Source organism: Lissotriton vulgaris, chromosome 9 (assembly GCF_964263255.1).
Source record: "Lissotriton vulgaris chromosome 9, aLisVul1.2, whole genome shotgun sequence".
Taxonomy (NCBI): domain Eukaryota; kingdom Metazoa; phylum Chordata; class Amphibia; order Caudata; family Salamandridae; genus Lissotriton; species Lissotriton vulgaris.
The window spans coordinates 635,360,792-635,386,127 of record NC_141697.1 but is presented as its reverse complement, the minus strand read 5'-3'; the positions used below and the strand labels follow the sequence as shown (position 1 = coordinate 635,386,127).

The 25,336-nt window shown below is 44.4% G+C and overlaps 1 protein-coding gene across 1 annotated transcript in view; it reads right to left on the bottom strand.

Moving 5' to 3' along the window:
• Positions 1-10,433: 10,433 nt before the first annotated feature.
• Positions 10,434-25,336, bottom strand: part of LOC147692004 (cytochrome P450 2F3-like) — a 753,496-nt gene continuing 738,593 nt past the window's right edge. Inside the window, exon 10 of the mRNA XM_086938297.1 lies at positions 10,434-10,870. Within this exon, the coding sequence (XP_086794423.1) occupies positions 10,689-10,870 (182 nt within the window). The 3' untranslated portion in view covers positions 10,434-10,688. The remainder of the gene's footprint in view (positions 10,871-25,336) is intronic.

Below are 25,336 nucleotides of genomic sequence, written 5' to 3'. Positions count from 1 at the left end.
GTGTTTTGTTTTGATGAATGATGTGGTGATGGAAAAAATTAACTTAAGCTGCATATTTAGCAACGCATATGGTTTATCATTACGTGAGCTATAACACAAGGTCGTTTAATGTGTTCAAACAAAACAATTACCAGTAGTGACTGATTTCCATGGAATGACTGGCCAGCCGGGCAAGCGGGCAATCCCCTGAGAGGCTGGAGCCCAGAAGACCACTGTGAGGCTGGTTTCAGCCTCCAGGAGTGTTGGTGCATGATACGCAATTCCAGTGGTAACATTAAAAAGTTGCTCTGGTTCTAGCACACATTAGCACCATCTGCAAACGGGGGCTGAAGTGAGAATTTTTGCTAGGGCTGTTTTAAGTTCCAAGTCTGGCCGTGCTGATTCCACTAATGTGTATGAATAGTTGAGTTTAAGTAATCCCTGTACAGAACCAGCTCAAGATAGATATTTACTTACCAGGTTCATATACGGTTGTTCGGTTGACTGTTCATAATCTCATGGTGTGTGAAATTGTCATGTGATTTTATGTTTGTGTGTCTGTATGTTTCAAAGGTAGGCGTAATGCTGTGTACATCAAATGAAGGAGAAGATTGGGTCTGTGTAGGTTTAAAGACTAGAAACATAATGTATCATAATGTTGTTTTTTTGCGATTTTCAAATTGCGATTTTCATCGAATCGCAATTTGAGAATCGCAAAATGCAATGTATGTTGGATTGGCTAATAATTTTGCGGATCCCACATATTCCTTATTTGCGAATCGCAAATTGAAATTCGCAAATAAAGAATATCTTCCCATTCATTCCAATGGGCTAGGAGGCCCATAGGAATTAATTGGAAGCAATTCTCAATTTGCGATCAGCAATTAGAGAATCGCAAATTGAGAATGCTATTTCAAGGGTGCCAGGGTGTCAAAAGGACACCCTGTTGCACCTCTGAGATGTGCATTTGTGCACATGTGGCACACATACATGCCCTGTGTGCCACATGGCACTTTAAAAAATGCTAAATAGTGAATTTTTAAGTGAAATCCCAAGTTACCACCAACTTGAAGTTGGTGGTAATTTGCGAATCCTAAAGGCCAAATCTCACTTCCTTTTGTGCTTCTTACATTGCATTTAAGGAATCGCAATTTGCAATTCCCTAAATGCAATTGCAAAATAAGGAATCGCAAAATTTGCGATTGCTTATTTTGCAAGGGGGTTTTTGTGTGCTACGTTGCACACTGCTAATTTGCGATCGCAAATTGGCATCATACATATGTCCCCTAAACTATCACTTGGCCTAAAGGTTTAGGGCCAGATGTAGGTAGTTAAATACCGGTCGGTAACTGCAGAAATTCGGTAATTTCGTCCGTTACCGACCGGTATTTGGAAAATGAGATGTAGGATGCAAAAATTTACCGAATCGGTAAATATGAGTCGGTATTGTACCGATTCGGTATTTACTGAATCCCTATTTACCGAGTCCTCATTTACCGAATCGGTAAATAAGAAATGGTAAAAAATGTCCATCCCGACGTAGGAAACCCAAAAAATACTGAATTCCATGAAATTCTGTATTTAAGAGTCGGTATTTACCATGGTTTGAAAGCAGGTGGTAACAAGGTGGAGGCTATAAAAGAAGGTCCCAAAATGCAACAGTGCAAGCAGAATGGTGGCATTAGGAGAGAGGGTATGGAGAAGGGAGGAGCAGGTCTACAGGCAGAGGGTAACGCTCTTCCAACTGACTGAGCCAGAGATACTGCAAAGGTACAGGCTACACCCCAGAACCATCCTGGACTTGATCAGGGACCTCCACCCACACCCGGATCACCCAACACCAGGGGCGCACGCCATCCCACCCCATGTGCAGGTGCTGTGTAGCCTACACCTGCTTGCCTCTGGGGGCTACCAGAGTGTGATTGCTGCAGTAGGTGGTGTGTCCCATAGCTGCCTGTCCTGTTTCTTCAGGAAGTTCATTGAGGCCATGATGCAGAGAATGCATCATTACATTCGGTTCCCTGACACACCTGAGGAACTTGCGAAGACCAAAACTGATTTATATCAACTGGCACACTTCCTTCAGGTGATAGGCTGCATAGATGGCACCCACATCCCACTCTGCCCACCTGCAGCCACAGAACACATATACAGGAACCGGAAGTCAATGCATTCCATCAATGTGCAGGTGATATCCAACGCTAGCAACATCATTACAGACATTGTGGCCAAATTCCCTGGGAGTACCCACGACTCGTACATATTCCAGAACAGTGGGATATACACACGCCTTGTTGCTGGAGAGTTTGGGGAAGGATACCTGCTAAGTAAATGACTGTGACACACCCTGATAGTTATAGCAGATGAATGTATCGAATCACTGAAATAATATCGAGCCCATTAACATCGACTTGCAAAAATATCGATGAGAAAATATCGAGGGACAAAATATCGAGTTTCTATCTTTATACAGGTAAGTACAAAAATATCGACTCTAAAATATCGACTGTAAATAATATAGACTGTCAAAATATCGTTTTTTTTATATGTCTTTAAATTAAGTTAAAACGAATATAAAAATAAATATATTTAATATAAACTTAGTTAAAATGATTAAATAAATGTAATATTAATAAATAATTAATGTAAATGACAAAAGAAATATTAAATATATATATATATATAAATACATATTATTAACTAAACATATATAATATTTTTACAGTAGCATAGCAAATTGGTTAAAATTTATTGTAACAACTATAGTGAATTCAACAGTAGAAAAACGCAGGATAGCGTAGGGGTAAAAATTACTATTCCCACTCCAGTGGGTGCAATAGTAGGGAAAACATTGGATAGCGTAAGGGTTAAAATTACTATTCCCACTCCAGTGGGTGCAACAGTAGGGAAAGCGTTGGATAGCGTAGGGGTAAAAATTACTATTCCCACTCCAGTGGGTGCAACAGTAGGGAAAGCGTTGGATAGCGTAGGGGTTAAAATTACTATTCCCACTCCAGTGGGTGCAACAGTAGGGAAAGCGTTGGATAGCGTAGGGGTAAAAATTACTATTCCCACTCCAGTGGGTGCAACAGTAGGGAAAGCGCTGGATAGCGTAGGGGTTAAAATTACTATTCCCACTCAAGTGGGTGCAACAGTAGGGAAAACATTGGATAGCGTAAGGGTTAAAATTACTATTCCCACTCCAGTGGGTGCAACAGTAGGGAAAACATTGGATAGCGTAAGGGTTAAAATTACTATTCCCACTCCAGTGGGTGCAACAGTAGGGAAAGCGTTGGATAGCGTAGGGGTTAAAATTACTATTCCCACTCCAGTGGGTGCAACAGTAGGGAAAGCGTTGGATAGCGTAGGGGTTAAAATTACTATTCCCACTACAGTGGGTGCAACAGTAGGGAAAGCGTTGGATAGCGTAGGGGTTAAAATTACTATTCCCACTCCAGTGGGTGCAACAGTAGGGAAAGCGTTGGATAGCGTAGAGGTTAAAATTACTATTCCCACTCCAGTGGGTGCAACAGTAGGGAAAGCGCTGGATAGTGTAGGGGTTAAAATGACTATTAATTAATTAACAATTAACAATTTTAATTAATTTACATAATTAATTCATTATTAATAATTAACTTCCCACCCTATCCCCCTATAAACTCACAACCCACTACAGAAAATAAATTACTAAATATTAATTATTTATCAATTAAATATTTATAATTAAATACCAATTATATTTTAATTAATTACCAATTAATAAATATTTAACAATTATTATTAATTTACATAATTAATTAATTATATTAAAATTACTTCCCACTCTATTCCCCTATAAACCCACAACCCGCTACAGAAAATAATGTACTAAAAATTAATTAATAATTATTTATTATTTTTTACCAATTATATTTTAATTATTTACCAATTAATAATTAATTAACAATTAATTATAATTTACATAATTAATTAATTATAATTAAATTACTTCCCACCCTATTCCCCTATAAACCCACAACCTGCTACTGATTTATATTACACAATTATTAAAAATGATTAAAAACTACCTTATTTTCGATTTTTTTTTGTCTATATTCTATCTAGTCGATATTATGTCTAGTCTATATTTTTGATTCGATATTTTGGCTATTAATATCGATATTACTCGATATTTTTGTAGTCTATATTATGTCTGGTCGATATTTTGGCTAGTCTATATTTTTTACTCGATATTTTGTCCAAACAATATTTTGGAATCGATATTATGTCTGTTTACCGAATGTATCATGAGTATGTAACTAATGCCACTCTCTTTTCCACCTAGGCGATAGTGCATATGCCCTGCGGTCCTTTGAGCTCGCACCCTACCTCAATCCAACTACCAGGAGTGAAAGACGTTATAATGTGGCACACAGATCTACTCGCAACGTAGTGGAACGCACATTTGGACTCCTCAAAAGCAGGTTCCGCTGCCTTCACAAGAGCGGAGGAGCACGCCAGTATACTCCCATCCTGTGCTGCAAAATGATAGCGACCTGTGCCATGTTGCACAATCTTGCCACCAAGGAAGACACAGAGGTGGAAATCACACATCATGAGGACATTGATGATGACACAGAACAGGCAGAGCCCCATGCAACAGGAGCAGCAGCAGCAACAGATTGGAGATTGAGACGGGCAGAGATCACACGCCGATATTTCTAAGTAAGTAAGGAGACACAGACAGGCGTAGCATGTGAAGTATATAGTTTAATTGTAACTACAACACATAACAGATACCACACCATGGTACTACACTTTCTATTTCCATGACTGGGTGGTCACTGTTAACCTCACTGTGACCTGTCCTGTGGGTTGAGGGTATTTTCAACGTTTGCGCGCACGCACTACAGTGCGGGATGCACGAGGCTGGGTCTCAACACTTTCGGTGGCGCCTGCTGCTCCTACGCATGCCAGTGACAGGAGTGCTAGAATCAATGAATAAATGAGTACACTCTTCTATAGTGCATGGCTACCCTGAGTCCTCTTTTGTAAGTATCCAGAACAAAAATCCAGAAAACTTCTCTTTTTTTACGGATGACACAGCCTCCATTACTGTCTGCAGTTTTAATTTTTTCCAGAATGCGCCAATTAAGATCTTCTGGCTTATGGTTGTTATCAATATAGTGCTTGACAAGAGGGGCATTAGCCTTTCTTGTTTTAATGGCCGATCTGTGTTCTGTAAGTCGTATTTGGATAGATCTACAAGTTTCGCCAACATATCCAAGGCCGCAGGGGCAGCTAATAAAGTAAACCACATTGGTCGTTTTGCAGTTCCATAGATCTGTAGCTTTTGCTGTAAAACCATTGTGGGTCAGAGTTTCTCCACCTAGAATAGTCGCACATGATTTACAGGAAGAACACGGAACTGTGCCTCGGATAGGTAGGTTGGTCAACAATGATCTTTGTGCGCAGTTAGTGTTACTGCCATTGAACTTCGAATGAATGATCTTATCTTTTAAATTTCTGTTCCTTTTGTAGGCATATAGTGGTTTAGGCAAAGTTGATTCACAAGTAGGGTTACAATTGAGGATATGCCAATTGGCATTAATAATTTGTCTGACGCGATCGTTCAAAGTGGAATGGGTGGTTACACATACTAATTGGGAGTTTGTTGGACGTTCTTTAGGGGTTAATAAAGCATCTCGACCATAGAAACGAGCACGTTTGTACGAGTTTCTAATGAGTCTATGTGGATAGCCACGTTCCAGAAATTTCTTACGCATTATTGTAGCCTGCTTGTCATAGTCAGATAGGTTTGAACAATTTCTGCGTACCCTTAAAAATTGGGAGAACGGAATGCTCTCCCGCTGACATTTGGGGTGGAAGCTACTGAAATGTAGTAGTGTGTTACGAGCCGTACTTTTAACAAAGAGGTCAACCTCTAATTTTCTGTTGTTGACTCGTATTAACAAGTCCAGGAATTCCACTTGGTTTTCGTCAAAATAAGCGGTAAACCTAAGATTGCTATGAGTTAGATTGATCCATTCTAAAAACTCCAATAAGGAGTCTTTCCCATTGGTCCAGATAAAAAAGATATCGTCTATGTATCTGGACCGATGGGAGATGGATTCGAAGAAAGGAGCTATCTCGTTGTCTATAAACTGTTCTTCGAAGCGGGACATATAAATATTGGCTACTGAAGGGGCCACTGATGCCCCCATACTGACTCCTCTCAGTTGGCGGTATAGATCTTCACCAAACTGGAACACATTTTCCGTAAGAACAATGAAAAGGCAGTCAATCAAGAATTTTTTTGGGCACCTAATGTGGTGTTTATCTATGAACCAGTCAGTAGCTCTGATGGCTTCGTCTAGGGGGATGTTGCTATATAAAGATTCAATGTCAAGGGTGACTAATATATCTCTACCAGGCATGATGTCAAGATCTTCCACTATATTGATCATATGGCTAGTATCTTTCACATATGATTTGATCTTAGGGATGAAGGGTCTGAGGAAATGGTCCACAAACTTGGAAAGGGGTTCTGTTGGAGTGCCTATAGTGGACACTATGGGTCTATAAGGGGGATCTTCCGAGTTCTTGTGTATTTTCGGGAGACCGTAAATACAGGCTGTTTTATTCTTATGATGGTTCAAGAAGTCATAATCTTTTTGATTGATATCTCCCTTGGACAAGGCTTCGTTGGTTAGAGTATTTATTTTCTTTTTTATGTTGTTAATGGGGTTGAAATTAATCTTAGCATAAGTCGTGATATCGTTTAACATATTATTCATGTTGCGCTCATAATCAGTGGAGTTGAGGACAACAATTCCTCCACCCTTATCTGCCCCTTTAATTACTAGTTGTTTATTGTCAGAAAGCTTTTTTAGAGCCAGTGATTCATCTTTACTCAGATTGTATGGTGGTTTAGGAATAAATTTGATGATCTTTCAAGTTTTTTCATAACGACCAATTCGAATGTGGCCACCTCTGGCCCTAATTGGTCCAACCCAGGGGTAAAAGAAGAAGGGAGTGCAATCTCATTCTGTTTTTGCTTGGTTGTGTCATAGGTGTTCTCATCCTTATCCTGAAAGTATTTTCTCAATCTAATTTTTCTAAAAAAAAGAGATAACATCTCTGTATAGCTCAAAGATGTTAACAAATGTATGTGGTACGAATGAAAGGCCTTTAGATAAAAGGGCTTCACTAGGCTTATCTTATCACATGCCAGTGACAGGAGTGCTAGAATGAATGAATAAATGAGTACACTCTTCTATAGTGCATGGCTACCCTGAGGCATCCCAGCGCTGTGTGACCTGAGAACGTAGAAAAAGACACTCAATGAAACAAGAATGTCTTCAATAGCTTCCTGAAGGCCAGATGGTTGGTTTCCAGCCTGATGTTGTCGGGGAGAAGGTTCCAGAATTTGGCCGCAAGGAGGGATAGTTGGCGGCCGCCCATACGTGCCCGCTTCACCCTCGGTACTACCAGCAGATTACACTGGGTTGATCTCAAAAATCTGAGAGGTTTATGTCGTCGAAACAGGGGGCAAAGAATGATAGGGCCGGAATTCGAAATGGACCTATGAGCCATACACATGGTTTTAAACAGGATCCTTTCATGTATCGGTAGCCAGTGGAGAGTCCGCATTGCGGGCTTCGCCGAGCTACGTCTGTGTACATTCATAAGTAGCCGGGCTGCACAATTCTGTACAGGCAGCAGTGTTTGGATGGAACATGCAGGGGGCCCAAGATAGAAAGCATTTGCGTAGTCCAGCCGCGAAAGAATCAAAGACTGGACGAGCAGGCGCCTGGCCTCGAAAGGAAGAAGCGTCAAGACCTTCCTGAAGACCCGGAGCAGACCATAGCAGGTCGCAGCAACTTTTTTGCCTGCACTTGAAATCCCAAAGTGGAGTCAAGCCAAACCCCCAGGTTCTTAATTTGCTTCTTGGGGATGGGGGGAGGGCCCAGACAAGTTGGCCACCAGGGATCAAGATTGATGGGGGCTTTGTATCCCACCAGCATGATGTCTGTTTTGGACCCATTTAACTTGAGGAATGAGGCAGTCATCCAATCTAAGACCTTGGTAAGACAAGGTGTGAGGTTGTTGATCCCCTGGTCTGTGGTGCCCTCCCTTGACAGGGAAACAACCAACTGTGTGTCGTCGGCATAGGTGACACGCTGAATTCCCCAGGGAAGAACCACCACAGCAAGTGGTCTCATGTAGATGTTAAACATGGTAGGGCTAAGAGAGGATCCCTGGGGAATGCCGTGATGCAGTGGATGTTGTTCTGATGACACCTCATCCTCAAAGACAGAGAAAAATCTCTCTGACAGGAAGGACTGGAGCCATTTGAGAGCCATTCCGGAAACTCCCACCTGACGCAGACGGTGTAACAGGAGCGGGTGATTTACCGTATCGAAGGCTGCGCTGAGGTCCAATAGGACCACCGCAGCACAGCCTCCGGCATCTACAATACTCCTAGTCACTTCCACCACCGCCACCAAAGCAGTTTCCGTACCTTGTTTGGCTCTGAATCCCGTCTGGGTTGGTTGGAGGACTCCCTTAGTCTTTACAAAAGAGGATAGTACCTGGTTAACATGTTTTTCGGCTATTTTACTAAGCCCAGGCAACAGCGAAATGGGCCTATAGTTGGATAGGTCTTTAGGGTCCTAGTTGTTATGGACTGATCACAACTAATATTTCCAAGATTAGTGAAAAAATTATCGATTATATGTCCTGCAAGATGCGTGGATCCAGACACGATTTGTTTAAGTTGGACTACCCCTAGGGTGTCCAATAGATCGTGCGATGAAGAGGCCTCAGAGTTATCAAGATGAATATTAAGATCACCTAGGATGGAGAAATCAGTTGTACTGCTAATGGAGAGGGTGATCTTGTCAAGGAGATTGTTGCAAAAGCTGTTATATGCTCCCGGTGGCCTGTAGACAAGGATACCCGAAAAAGTACAGGTGGGGGAGAATGAGACGGAGAACCCTAAACTCTCACATTCCGCGAGAGGGCTCTCGGAGGTTCGGCACACAAATGAGTTCTTATAGATAATAGCCACCCCTCCTCCCCTACCCGTCTGGTGGTCAACCCTACAGATTAAAAACCAGGGTGGTGAAACCCAAACTATATCGGGCTCAGACGTTTCAGTTAACCATGTCAGGGTCCCGCTCCTCCAAATGCAGGCGAATTTGCACTGCATGCTTCGGGAGGGACCGACAATTTATCAAGGCCAATGAGTATGATTTGGTTTTACAGGTCGCTGCCCCACTAGGATTACAATATGGGCAAAAGATCCATACCTCCTCTGCAGGGGAACAACTGGGGCAGGGGACAATCAGACTGCCTCTCAGTGACCGGAGCTGGTCGCCACTGTAACGTACCCTCTCCGGTACCAGGGATCCCATTGTCCACGTCCTAGCCCGGCCTGGCACGGACGGGCACAGACGGGCTTTCCTTAGGCGCTCCTTTGGCGCGATAGGGCACGTACGCAACCGTGTACGCTGCGCGTAGGAAGGACCATCTTAATTTAGGCGCTTTAGCGTGGCGGGTCCAGCGCTTCTTCCCAATCACTAGCGCGGCAACCTAGTCCTCTCCCAAGATGGCCAATATGGATAATCGGCCCCTCCAAGCCCCGAAAACAAATAGCTCCTAATCGGCTACAGGGGCAGAAAGTGAGGTCCCTAGTGCGGCGCAAAGAAGGTGAGCCTTCTCGCTCACAAGTGGGGGGTTTTCAGGAAAGTGAGTGGAATGAACAATTTTTATTTTAAAAACAGTGCGGAGAAATGAACAGTTTTAAAATTATTAGCAAAAAGAAACTAGCTCCCGGCTTCCGCCTCAGGAGCAAATAGCATGTCCCAAGGTCTTACCAAACCGAACTCGCCCGCTCAATATATGCGCTTTAGCGCGGCGGGTCCAGCGCTTCCTCCCAACCACTAGCGCGGCAACCTAGTCCTCCCCCAAGATGGCCGCTATGGATAATCGGCCCCTCCAAGCCCCGAAAACAAATAGCTCCTAATCAGCTACAGGAGCAGAAAGTGAGGTCCCTAGTGCGGCGCAAAGAAGGTGAGCCTACTCGCTCATAAGTGGGGGGTTTCAGCAAAGTGAGTGGAATGAACAATTTTTATTTTAAAAACAGTGCGGAGAAATGAACAGTTTTAAAATTATTAGCAAAAAGAAACTAGCTCCCGGCTTCCGCCTCAGGAGCAAATAGCATGTCCCTAGGTCTGGGACAATGTGATTTAATCATGACACACAGGTGACCAACACCACAGACCCAATGTCCATGTCTGTCCACAGGAGAGTCATCACGCAGTACAGCACCAGAAAGGGAGGAGAGGGCACCGACTGAGTTTGCATATACACATGTTGATGGGCTTTCATGTTTATCTCTAACATTGGTGTGATTGTGTGCTTGTAGTTGTATAAACTTGCATGCATGCACCACAACACAGCCCAACCAATTAGATTTGACAGTACCTCTTTATTAATACAATGGCTTTTGTGCTGGGTAATGCATCCGCCTGTTTCAATACATCATTAATCCAAACAGTAGAAATTATGCAAAAGCTCAGGGAAAAAAAGGTTTGAAAGCTGGGAGATGCTTCATCTTGGGGTCAAATATATTTTATCCAGGGACTTGTCTCTTTTAATTGATTTACCTGAAAATGTCATATTAAAGCAAAATGTACTGTAGATTGGACATAGCAGTCTTGGAATTAGCGTGGGATCAAAGAGAATTTGAATGGGCAGGGTACATTCGACAGAAATATTCCTTTTGGGCATGCATTAACTTCTTCAGGACTGCAGGTAGGCTTCAGCTTGAAGTTCTGCAGGATGGTGGTGAAATAGATGAACAGCTCCATCGAAGCAAGGCCTGCTCCGAGGCAAAACCGTTTTCCTGCAAGAAAGAGAAAATTAACAACTGTCAGCTGCCCAAACGTTCACATATTAAGCAATTCAGGCACAGGCCTAATCTTTAAAGAGGGTTATGTAGAAGTTTTTGCATAATGCACAAACCCTATGGTTGAACACTGGTAAGAGCCAGGTTTAAATGACAGCTTTAATGGATTTATCCTTCAAATGTAGGGGATAAACCGCCTACTCCGAAACATAGCCACCCTACTTAGAGCTTGGAAAATGGTAGACTTTCAGGCAGGGATTCGTTTTCAGCTCTGCTATTAAGTCCACCAGTGTTTGGAGCTAATGACAACATGAATAGAGCATCCATTCTAGGACATCTGTTGGAAATGGCCCTTTTTGCAGGATCACCCTCAAACCTTTTGCCATCGTCCACCCCTTTTTGCTGAATTTGCTTTTTTTGGTTTTAGGACTCTGGGCACTTACCACTGCCATCCAGTGATAAAGTTCATGTTTCCTATAGTTAACACATGGTAACATTGGCTTATCTACAATTGGCATATTTAATTTACTTATACGTCCCTAGTATAGTGAACTACATGTGCACAGAGCCTGTAAACTAAATGCACTAGTGGTCCTGCAGCACTGATTGTTCCACCCATGTAGCCCTTTAAACACATCTCCGGCCTGCCAGTGCAGAGCCTGTGCATACGGTTTTAAACTGCCATGTTGCCCTGGCATGTTAACCTTCTTCCCAGGCCCAAACCTTCCTTTTTAATACACATAAGTTACCCCTAAGGTAGTCCCTGGAAAGCCCATGGGCAGGGTGAGGCGTATTTCTGAGTTTGACATGTTCTGGTAGTGAAATAGTCTTAAATTCGTTTTTCACTACTTCAAGGCCTATCTCTCCCATAGGATATCATTTGGATGGGAAACAGCGTTCACAACGCTGTATCTACAACGCGGTACCATTACAACGCGGTCGTTACCACAAATACCATTACATCGCAAGTTATTACTATGACTTGCTGTAGGGGGCGCACTGGTGCTGAATTTAGAATCCAATACCTTCCCTGCTGTTACACAAACATTTGTAATGACATGCAATATATTTGCATGTGTTGTGAGGGTATATATTCCATTGGGTTTGTCTTATTACATTTTATAAGTGTAATTTCCAATTGGTAAGAGCAAGAACACCCACATTTGCTGTCTCTGGAATCAAAATTTAAAAACACAACTTAGAGTGAAGTTGGATTTTAAATTGTAATTCTGAAAATGTCCTTTTTATAAAGTTGCCATTTTCTTACTGTAACCATTTGGTGCCTTCTGCCTGTCTCTGACTACATGTCTGAGGTGGGTGACAGCTGGCTTTGCGCATTCCCTCTAGACAGCCACAAACAAAGGGAGCTTAGGTGTGACTGATGGGCCATCCACATCCTGAAGGGGCATCCTGGGCAGGATAGGAGGGAGGAGCTGAAACGCCTGAAAGGGGCTGTGTCCTGTTACCACACAAAAGGTTGCATGTCCACTGTAGTGAGTCTGGAGCCAGGGAAGGAAATATTGGGACTTATGCACTTCAAAGGCATCTTCTTGGAGTCTCCCCCACTTCAAAGTCTCAACTGGGTATTAGTACCGGAGCTCTGACACCACCAACTTCTGGAACTGAGGACATTCTACTAGGATGAAGGACAGATGTGCTGCTAGAGGGACTACTGCTTTGCTGAACTGCTTTGGTGTGGTGGCCTGCTGCCCTCTTGCCTGGGAGTGATAAGGACTGTGCCTGCATCTCTACATCCCAGAACAATAAGTATTTCCAAGGGTTTATTTGCTTGCCTCTTGCTTTCTGAAGTCTCAGGGACATCAAAGAATCCTCGATTCAACCTGCAAACAGCACTTGAATTCTGTCTGCTCTGAAACCAGCTCTGCCAAGTTGTGCCAATTCAGTCCTTGGCCCTTGGAAGTGAATTTAACCACATCAGTGCTAAGGGAATTCCCCTGGAGTGCTGTAACTCCAGGATCCCCATTGTTCATGACGAGCTCAGCTCGTCAGGAGCACACGACCAGTGTACTGCATGACGAGCTGAGCTCGTCATGAGCAGCGAAGGGGTTAAAGTGCTGCTTTATGAAAATCCATGCATTCACAACACTGGGCCATTCAGAACAAGCACATCTCCCTTGACGCTGATGCATTGCAGCTCCTGCACGGACTGTGAACACTGCCTTGCCGACTGCACGATGCACTGTCCTCAGCCTCTGGCGCATCTTCGACTTTACAAGGTTCAGCTGCTCGCATTGCCTTCAGCCCAATGGTTCAACAACGATGCATCACCACAGTGTTCTTCGCATATTGACTCACGACACATCACCAACAGTGCACAGCTCTGAACCAATGCTTCGCCCAAAACTGCAAGATCGATGACAAAACATTTCCTCCTTTGCTCCCTGCATCGCCCTCGATGTCAACGCATCCAAGGTACTGCTTAGCAGGCAAAAGCCGGTACGTGCATATGACCCATGCTCCATTGCGGTCTGTCTCAACCGTTGGATTTGACCAGCTCAAGTGCGGCCAGATAGCCCCTGGTGGCGGTAGTTGTTTTTAAGCACTACATAACAGTTTACTTTTTTTAAATTCATATCTTGTCTTCTTTTTTTTTGAATTCTTGTTATTTTGGTCTTATTTTAAAAATATAAGCAATTTTTCTAAACTATGTGGAGTCTTTTTGTGGTGTTTTCACTGTTTTACTGTTTGAAATGTTGTACAAATACTTTAGACGTTGCCTCATAAATTAAGCCTGAATGCTCTGTGACAAGCTACCACAGGGTAAGCCCAGGCTAATGTGTTGTGTGTTTCGGACTTACCCTGACAAGGAATGTGAACCTTCTTGGACAGGGTGCATACCTCTGCCAACCAGAAACCCAATTTCTATCAACATCCAGGGTAGTGATCCATTCATCACTTCTCATCCTTCATCCCTCACTCTTACTATTAATACCTACTTTGCACCCATCTTCCATACTTTTAATCCCCACTTCTCATCATCCCTACTTCTCAACCCTATTTCTCATACACCACCCCTTCTTCTCCTCCTCCATCCCTTCTCCTCATTCCTCCTTCTCACCAATCATCCATACTGCTCATCCATCATCCGAATTTCTCACCCCTACTTCCCATCGATCATCGTGGTATCTCATCCATAATCCCTAATTCTAATACCTGCTTCTGATCCACCCGTACCCCTAATTCTCAACACTGGTTCTCATCCATTATACCTATTTCTCATTTATCTTCCCTATTTCTCATCCCTATAGCTAATCCATAATCCCTAACTCACAATCACCATCTTTCTTATCCTTCATCCCTACTTCTCATCCATATGTCTCATCCATTAGCACTACTTTTGTCCCCTATTTCTCATCCCTGCTTCTCCTCTCTACTTACCATCCCTCAACAATCATACCTACTTCTTAGCCACCATTCATCATCCCTAGTTCTCATTACTACTCTTCATACCTCAAGCATCATCCCTCATTCATCACTCCTGATTCAGCATCCTTCATCCTTTAACCTTACTTCTCATTCCTCACCCCACAGTCATACCATAACACCTTACATACTTTAAAACATCCCTTCCCACTGACTGTTTGGCAACAGCCAATCAAAGATAAGCCAGTAGGGTGCATTCTATTGGTCTGTCCAATGAAATAAGTCCTTAACATCTGTATGTACTTGTTAAGGACATAGGAGACGAAATGCAACTGTTTGTGTCCATCCAGGGAATCTAATGCTTAATGTTATCTAAGTAAGGGCTTTTTTGTGTTCACACAGACCTTTGGTGAAGGCTCTAATGGTTTGGGGAAGACAGAGGGCCTAGAGGGCTTTGGTTGGAAATCATCACTTACAGAAAGGAGCAGGTATCCTGAAACTATATCTTCTTTCCGGTTTATATGTAACAACTAAAATGCTTTTAACGGGGCGTGGCCAAGATGGCGGCAAAGTAGCAGCGTTTTTCTCAGAGATCCGCAAGCCAAGGCTGAAAATCAACACCCAACAGCCATCTCTGGATCCCAAACATGCCTCAAAACGCACCTTGCTCTGTGGGGCACATAAAGAATAATCAACGTGATCTGCGAGCAGCAGCAGAGCAGGGGACGCAACGGCGACTTCTGGCGTCAGCGACCTGGTGGAAGTGGAAAAGAGAAGGAGTCCGTCCCTCAGACCTCTGTCCACGTCGGAGTGAGTGGCAGTTTCAGGCAAGGTGAAGCATCCCTCGTAGGGAGGGAGAAGTTGCCTGAGGCTGGAGTGAACGCTCAGTGGTGTCCGGACTGAGCAGCAGAGGGAGAGGCCAACCTAGCCGGGAACTGCCCTGGAGTGGCAAATAGACAGGCGGTTTTAGGAGACAGGCCGTGACGCAGCCCTGAGAAATGGCCGATGGACTCCTCCCAGTTGGGAATGATCGTTGTGAAAGGATATCGGTAGGGTGACTAAACGTGCGTAAATTTCACGAACCGTCCGTAAATTGGACCTCATGCCCGTTGTCCATGAAGATTCCTTTTACGGATGCCTTTTGTCCATAATTTTGGTCCTTGCAGGGAATAGAAACCTGTTCCCTATGAGAGGCCTCAGCTCCCTGATGGGGCAGCCTCTCACTCATCTGCGAAGCAAAAGAGCAGCCCCACCCGCCCATTGTCATTCTGTATGCCGGCTGATTACCACATACAGTATGACAAGGGGACAGGCTGGGCTGTGAAAACATGTGGTGGCCTCCTTCAGTCTCGGGCAGGGCATTCTGTTAGGGTTAGATTGAAGACATTTAAGTTTAAGACTCCTCTTAGGCAGTGGTATGGAGCGTGACACTGAACACTACTCTAGATAACCCTCAGCAATATCAGGTTGACTTGAAATTTCATAACTTGGAATCCCATTTTGATTCTCACACAAATCTAGGTGTGAGCTGAGCATTTAGTAAACATCATTGACACAGGGTACAGCATTTTTTGGGTGACATGTTGCACTTCATTCAGTGTTGACGTTTTGACCCCCAGAATGAGGAATCATTTTTTACTTGTGCATGTTTTTTCTGACTCCAAGTTGCAGAAACTCAGATTTCTTTCGCACACTTCTCTGTATGATTTGAGCTAGGATTTGCCTAGGAGTTGGTGGACAAATTGGGATTAGCTCTTGTTTCAAATGGGTCCCTGGTGCACTTAAGGGGACCACAGCACACAAACTGTAGGATCCCTGTTACTTAGTGTGACCCAAACCCTTTTCTGTACCAGGTATTTTTCAAAAACACAATTGCCCCAGAAGAAAAAGATAAACCAAGCAGGCAAACAAAAAGAATATGTAGTAGAAGAGAAGTACCACGATTACAGTGTAAAAAAGTTAAAACTACCTTATAGTTCTTTCACAGTCTTATAATTTCAGAGCTGAAGCATTGTTAATATTATATACCACAAAGTCATAGTTTCTGTTTTTTTATTTATTTTATGCAACCAACATCCTTGACAAAGCAAATAGTCATGGCTTGTAGTTGTTCTAAAGTTACTAGATGCAATGATAGAAACGTCAAAATACCAGTCGGGTGGCACACTATGCTCAGCACATATTTTTAGCTTAGGTGTTTTTAGCCAAGCCCTTAATTACATCAGACACACCCCTTGGACAAACCCCCAGTTTTTTCATCCCACGTAAAGCCCTTGAAACAACACCATGTTAGTTACCTCATGTCCTGGCACTGTGCATTATGCATGACTCATGACGTCCTAGTTTTCAGATTGCCTATGTGCAGGTGCATAGTAAACTCTCCCCTCCCCCACCTCACCCACCCTAGGCTTTAGGAACTACAGGGAGGGTGAAGTTCTTGATGGGCATCTTCTGTCTGCAACAGGATGGGTGGGTGTGTGGGTAGGTGTATGGGTAAAGTGTGGCTGAAAGGATGGGTGGCTAAGAGAAAGGGGAATGAAAGGGTGGATGGATGGATGAGTGAAAGCGTGGATGAATGATTGGCAGAATGGAGGGGCGAATGGGTGCATGGATGAGTGAAAAGAAGACTGTAAAGATGGATGAGTGGAAGAATGCATAATGAGTGAAAGGGAGGGTGGAGAGCTGGAAAAAAGATGGGTGGGTAAGTGAAAGGGTGGACAGATGAGTGACTGGATGGATGGATGAGTAAGTGAAAGGATGGCTCGATGGGTGAAAGGGTAAATGGTTAGATAGATGAATGAATGGATGGATGGGTGGAAGAGTAGATGGCTGAGTGAAAGGGTGGCTTGGGTGAAAGGGTAAATGGTTAGATGGATGAGTGAATGGATGGATGGGTGGAAGAGTGGATGGATGAGTGAAAGGATGGCTTGGGTGAAAGGGTAAATGGTTGGCTGGATGAGTGTATGGATGGATGGTGAAAGAGTGGATGGATGAGTGAAAGGATGGATTGGGTGAAAGGGTGGATGGATGGATGATGGATGAATGAGTAAAAGGGTGGCTGAAGGGATGGATGAGTGAAATGATGGATGGAAGGATAGATGATGGATAGGTTTGCAAATGATTGAAAAGGTTTGGATATGGATGGGCACACAGATGGAAGGACATAATGAATGGTGAAAGATTGGATGATGGATGAAAGAATTATTGGATGACAGAATGTAAATTATCATATGAAGTACCACAAAAAGACCTGCACAGTTACTTAAAGCTGCACGCATACCAAATAAACGTGAAGTGCACGATTGTCTTAACCTAATATAAACTTATTTTGACTTGTACTTAAGTGGTTGTCTATTTACTTACTTTTATACTATTGCACAACTTCCTCTGATGTGTCTGAAAAAAGTTCCTTTTATTCACAAAGTTTTGTCCTGAATTTTGACCTTCTGCCCTGAATTTTTGTCCTGAATTGTGACCATCTGTCCTAAATTTTTAACCTTACTGTCCTGAATTTGCACCCATGCCAGTTGGCCACCCTAGATATCGGGCCCATGGGAGATGCAACTGAGGTGATAGATGCAGGGCTGGCGGGCTGCTGGGAGTGACTAAGATGGGCCCTGGCTAGGCCCGGAGTGTATGAGATGGTGGGGAATGGAAAATGGATCTGGGGACCACCTGAAGCACCCTCCAGGGACAGATATAATAGATTTGGCAGACTTCACACAGCGGCAGGACCGGGTCCCATCCCCAGGCATTGCTATAGGCCCAGAAAACAGAGGGGCCCATGAGGGAAGATAGGGAGGTGAAAGACTCCCCTCCAAGTACCTCTATCGACTGCTGGTAGCACCTGATCCACGAGGGGATTAGAGAATTGGGTGGGGAAGGGCCCCCCTGTGCCTCTAACCTTTACTGGTGATCACCTGATCCACGGGGGATGAGAGACTAGCCCAGGCATCCCAGATCAAGACATAGCACATTGCCAGACTGCACCCCAAAGAAAGAAGGTTGGTGGCTGGTTCCGAGTCGGGGGTGCAAACCCATGTATCAGCCCTGAACGTATGCCACATGAACTATCGGCACAGAGAGGGCACTGATCTAGGGCTACGTGAATGCTGCTGCACTACCTTCCAGATATCCACTGGGCCTGAAGTGAAAGTGGTCCACAGCGATAAGCCAATGCCGGGTGAAGTAAAAGGAGAGATCTGCGGACCCACCAGGGGGATTGAGAGCCCAGAAGAGGCCAGTCGGAACAAACACGTTGCTGGAAAGCTTGCATAAGCACCCTGTAGAGATGACCACACACCGAGCAAGAAAGATCCCGACGATCAAAGATCTCCTTCAGAAACCAGATACCAAAAAGGCAGAGGAACGTGGCTCTGAGCAACAAGTGGACCAACCCTACGAGAAAGATATGGACTCAACTGGAGAACACTTGGAGGATCCAATCACCTGTGGATTCTTGGAGCAGCTGTTTGGAACGCTCAGAGAAGACTTTGAAGGTCCGAGACAGGATGTCACCTCCAATATGCAGCAGATCAGGGCAGAGATCCAGGAAATTGCAGAGCGAGTTAACTCCCTGGAAAGGAATGACGACCGCAGGGAGGAAGAGATCACTGAACAGGCCCGCAAGTTGTTGGATCTCAGAGACGGAAATGAAGAGCTCTACCTCCACCTGGAGGACCTCTAAAACCGTTCTAGGAGGTCTAACATTTGCATCAAGGGCGTCCCTCTCTTTGCGAATGGGGGAAAGCTGGAGGACTGGGTGAATCGCTTCTTCCAGCATGTGGCACTGGCGCTCAGAGACAAAGATAACATTCTGGATCACACACACTGCGCTGGACGGCCTTCCAAAGACCCAGGCCAACAACAAGATATCCTCACCTGTCTTCACTCCTTCCAGCAGAAGGAGATCATTATGGCTGCAACTAGAGATAAAGCGACCATTGCGGGGCTCAAAGTTGGAATCTACCAAGACTTGTCGCTGCTCACTCTCCGAAGACGTAAACCCTGGAAACCAGCCACAGCCTACCTGCGCGATAAAGGAATCGCTGGGGTCTTCCCTTTCGGCTCTCATTTGTGTGGAACAAAGAATTACAATCAGTTTGGTCACTAAAAGAGGTGCAGGAGGTGCTAGGTCTTGATTTGGAGGGGGGCATGTCTGAGTCACCAGCAGAAGGCACCTCCGCACGTGGATCACTAAAGCCGGGAAGACAACGAGGGACCAGACAAGAGAAACCTTCCAAACCCACTGCGATGGAGACCCAGAAAGAAAGAGAGGTGCTTCTCCGACAGATACAGAACACAGACGGATCCAGAGAAACTATGACTGTATGAGCACTCACACAGTAGTTGCCCTCTACCTTCAGGCCACAGAATCTGATATATGGGTCCAGGAAAGAAGAAAATTGGTCTTTGTGGAGGGGGTTCACTCACGATAAAGGGATGACCAACCACCAGACACATGAACCCATGCACAATAGTGCGTTTTATGCTAAGTTGATGACGCTTTCTATGTGTTTGTTAATCTATGTGTCGTCTGCATTTCTTATCTTTTCTTCTTTTCTTATTTTCTTTCTCTATGTTCGGGGCCTAGGGCTATTGTTACCACAGGTGAGGAGGACGAAACAATCAGATGGTCAGGAAATACAGAGATCCATGCAAAGAGCTAAATCAAGAGTTGGAGGAGATCATAACCAGGAGAAGGGGAGGCATCTCTATGCTGGATGGTTCAATGCTCAAACCCCTGGGCAGCGGGGGGGGCTCGGACATGAGGGGTGATTTCTCAGGGGATGACAGTGGGTAAGACAGGGTGGAGGAAATGCCTCTACCCCTTGGCATGCCAGCATATGGGGCCCAGATCTGCGGTGGGCGGATGGGGTGGGCTCCGATCTTCACAAATCCCAGATGAGAATCACTGCGTATCCCCATAATTACCCATATGTCAACATTTAGGGTCAGGATAATGAGCTTCAACATACGATGACTCAATAAACCCGTTAAACGGCGCACAGTCATCACATAGCTTAGAGAGGCCAACTGCGATATATGCCTGCTACAAGAGACCCACTTACTACACGCCAACTAGAAATGCCTCCAGTCTAAATGGTATGCTAGACAATACTTCTTGACCATGGGGAAAAAGGCAGGGATGGCCATTCTCATATCTTCACAGTTCCCGTCAACAGTACTGGGGGTAGATGCAGAGACGCCAGGCAGGATGTTGGTGCTGCGAGTTCTATTGGATCCACACACATACACTTTAGCTTCCATTTACAGCCCTAACGAACGCCAGGAAGTCTTCCTTCGAGATACACTAAACACCATTTTAGACTCTCAAGACAAGGATTTAGTGCTAGGCGGGGACTTTAATATGGTACCTGACTCACAGCTAGATAGGTCAGTAGCACGGATGGGACACTCACAATATCTTTCGGACTCCATGCTCCAGAGGCTTGGGGAGGTGGTGCTGACAGACGTATGGAGACATCGTTACCCCTCTGCCCTGGAATACACCTTTTTTTTGGCATCGCACCAAACCTATGCACAGAACAACCTCTTCTGGACCTCTCCCTAGGTTACGGGATGTACCAAAGATGTTACGATAGGGACGGCGGTGTTGTCAGACCACTCCCCAATATCACTGGTGCTATACTAGCCCAAAGGGTCCCCTCGACAGAGGTCGTGAAGACTCAACCACAAACTACTCGCATACGATTCCAACCTTACCACCATACAAGATGTGATACACGACTACTTGGCAATTAACGGCAACATCTCGGCTCCACTTCCCCAGGTGTGGGATATGCTGAAGGCTGTCATAAGAGGCTGTTTGTGTCCATCGTGGTGGGACTGATCAAAGAAAGGAAGGACAAAAGGGAGCTACTTGAGATGAGGGTCAGGGAACTGGAAGAGTTTCACTGTCGCACCGGCGCGGTTCAGGCAAGAAGACAACTTAATACCGCACGGAAGCAGCTGAGGTCTTTGGACTGTGACTGTGCGGAATACGCACTCCTACATACTAAACAGCGCTACTATGAAGGGGAAACAAAGCTGGGAAACTCTTAGCACACTTACTGAGGTCCCAGACGAACTCACACCGCATTGCAGGTGTATGGACTCCCCGGGGAGAGACTCTCCAGGGGAATACTGATATTGCTGCTTAATTTGAAGCCTTCTACACTATATTGGATTTGGCTGTGGCCAAGGACTATGTCCGCCAGGCACCAGTGGCATCCCTCCCCCCTCAGAGACTCTTGTAGGTATTGCGCAGGGAGGAGACGGTTTTCCAGTTGATTTCTATACATCTTTTGCCTCTGAACTTACCCCACTCCTTGTTCGCCCTTGAACCCCCACAATGTCTATGGCAGATGTGGTGGTAATATTGAATATTGAAACCCGGAAAGGACCCTCTGGAGTGCGCTTCATACCACCCAATATCATTACTAAATGTTGATCTAAAGATATTCACTATCGACTTGGTGGCCTACCTTCCTCAATACATGCAAGGCCTGGTGGACCCAGACCAATCCAGCTTTAGTCCCAAACGTAACTGTAGAGACGGGACGAGGCGTCTCTGTAAAATAATAGACAAAACTCATCGCACTCAGCAGCCTATGTTGCTTGTGTCAGTCGATGCCGAGAAGGCGTTTGACCAGGTACATTGGCCACATCTGAAACACGTCCTGCACAGGTTTGGGATTGGGGAACGCTATCAGAAATGGGTGAACTGTATTTACAAGGTCCTGGAAGCGCGAACTAGAGTGAACGGTATAGCTTCTTGCTCGATGGTTATAGGGAGGGGCACCCATCAGGGGTACCCGCCCTCATCCTTGCTTTTTGCGCTCTATATTGAGCCATTTGCCAAAAGAATCGGAAACCTCCACGGTCACTGGAAATCGGATGGAAGACATGGAGCACAAAATATTCCTAAATGCAGACGATGTGGTGCTCTTCCTCATGCAATAATTGCTCTCTCTGGCCCTTCTTCTTAGAAGAAATCACAACATTTACCGGGGTCTCGGTATTCAAAATCAATATACAAAAGATACAGGTATTCAGACTGACACTTCCCAGAGCTAAACTGGAACAACTCAGACAGAAATTCCTGTTCGCATGGGCTCGGGGGGGCGTCTCTTACTTAGGACTGCAGATATTACCCACAACGGGAAAAGATAGTTAAGGCTAACTACTCGTCCTTATTAGTTGAGACTCGATGTGAGCTCCACACTTGGAAGAAGCATGGCTAGGCAGGCTGCCGGCCATCAAGATGACCCTTCTGCCTCGCATCTTATATGTAATGCAGATGCTACCATTGTACCCCCCACATCGAATAATAGCCCAAATACAACACATTATTGGGAATTTTATATGAGAAGCGAAGAGAGCCCGCATGGCACAACATCAAACATTCCTGAGGCAGGCCGATGGGGGCCATGGGGTCCAGCAATTAGCGAGATATTTTTGAGCAGCACATCTACGGTACATGATAGAGTGGTATAAATTAGAGTCTGAGAAGCACTGGTGTTTTCTTGACAAGGCAATATCAGGGATGCATATCTGGAAGGTTCCCTGGATCTCTAGATGGAATAGACTGGTTGGAGTGTATGTCCCACCATTATTGAAGGCCTGAAAGACACTGTTAAAAACCCCAGCACAGCGTAGATGGGAATCGGAGATGGAAAAGGAATTTTCCCCTAAAGAGTCACAGGATATAATTCATAGGGCGGAGCCTCCTCCTGTAGTACATCGGGAAAATAAATGTTTTTAAAGATAGCACACTACTGGTACTATACCCCTGCTAGAACCGCAACATGTAAGCCCGGTGGAAGCGATTTGTGCTGGCGCAACTGTGGGCAACCGGGCACATCCACCCATATTATTTGGCAGTGCCCAAAAATACAGGTCTATTGGGGCTCAATTATACAGGATATCGATTCCATACACCACACGGAAATACCCAGTTACACTCTGTTGGGACTTCCAACCCCCATTACCTACCCTAAACAGTCACTGCTGTCCCGTTGGGGAACTGAAGAGGTTCCCACCAAATTAGACTGGCTTTACAAGGTCTGGGAGACAATGGGCATGGAGAAGATCACGGCAGGCTTGTCCCGTACCTTACCCAGATTTGACAAAACAATCAGCACCACCATTGAGTTCCTCTCCTCCGAATTTAGGGAACTCACCTGCCCAAGCTACCTCCGAGTACTTCTGCTTCCTACTGTGAACTCCCACCCGGAAGACCATCCCCAGGCAGAAATATAATCCCCAATGTGGCTATCTGTCAACATCACGGAACCAGAGACTTTTTTAGACCCCATAAATCTTAATCCTTTCTACTACACTTTCACTTCCTTCCTTTCTACTTTAGGTTCCCCTTTTGGAATGTTCACTTCTTATTGTTCCCCACCGGCCATCAGTTGTAGGTGGTGGCTATTGTCAATCTATGCTGCTTAAAATAAATTTTAAAAAAAGGTTTAAACCAATACAATGCTTTTAACTCTGAGAGCTGTGTTTTCTCCTTGCTGGGCTTCCTGTATTAGTTATAAAAATACAGATTCCGCAAGGACTTGAACTGCATACCAAACCATGAAAAGCAAGATTTAGGCAGAGGGAAAGTGTAAGGTAAATTTAGGTTCAATAAAAATAAGTATGCATGCCTTTTAAAATTAAGATTAATTTAGCATGAAGTTTGTAGTTTTTTATCATTTTTCATTTGCAAACCCTCAAAGTCAGCAGCAGACTTGTACAGTTAACTTCGATGACTGGCTCCTAGACAATATCTATTTAATTCTCTCATGGTATATCAAAGACAACATTGGCATCAGAGAGATTGTCACCTAACTTTTCTAAACCATGCTGAATCAGACCTGTCTCCCCTATTTGTCAGGTATATTGTTTTTCTTTTAATGTAACTTATTGGGAGGCAATTTGTAAAGACATGCATTACGTTCTTAATACAAAGAGAAAAATTGTGGGTTTGCTGACCAGTCTGCACATCTTATGACATTCTGAGTCTACATAGAAATTGTTGAATTCAATTGGTGAGAGGTGCTCAAAAGATGGCGTCTTAATACCCACCCACCAGGATATAAAAAAGTCTCTAGACCTATATGGTCCTGAGCACTGATTAATCACACTGCACCAGAGCACACTCGATCACTATATCTATAATCCAAAAACAAAAGAAGTTATTCAAATAGCAAGACTTATGGGAAAATCTCCCTCATGATGTGTTTCCAATGAGTCTTCGGCCCAGTGTCCTGAGAACAAGGCTTCAAAAAATACTGCACCCACACTCCCAAATCAGGTCTTTTCACTTCTCACTTTTATTTCCAAAATAAGCGAAGACACAGCAGCAGCCGACGCGCGTTTCGCCCGCAGGGCTGTTTTAAGGCTCAAAGAAAGTTGTCCTGTTGATGACTACAATAGTTGCTCGTAAGAAGACAATCAATTTGTTGAAGAGAAAACTTCTATAACAGTGTAAATACTGAATTTCCCATGACCAAGCAGGCAGTGTTACGCCGGTAATGGTGCCACGGAGATGGATGTAATTGCGGGTCAGTGAGCGTTGCCTCGCAGCCCGTAAAAATCCCAAATGCTGCTAGGCGGACCTTGATAAGTCCAATATCCTAAGTAACAAAGGACCGAAGGGGACGGATATGTAATACAATGTGATTCACCATCACGAAGATCCACAACTGCCACTGTGTCCTAAAGTTAAAATGATGCGACATGTGGAAAGCTCCATATTAAATGCTGTAAGGCGCTAGCATGTAAGTGGGTCTCCTACCTGTATCACGGCGGTCCTTTTGATTATAGCTGATTCCCAACATCTTAGTAGGCATCAAGCATGCATATTATTGCCATTTTCTTCACTACTATATTTCCTCATTGAGACTTTCACAGCAGATTTAACCTTTTTTGCACACATCATTTTAGCTTTTCGACTGATTCTTTTACCTTCTTGTCTGTAGCATTGTTGGCGTGGATTCCATATAATAAAAATAGTTTTCTTTCACAGGTATTTTGGCTGTATTTGTAGGATTTCAAGAATACATTTGAGACAGCTGTATTTGA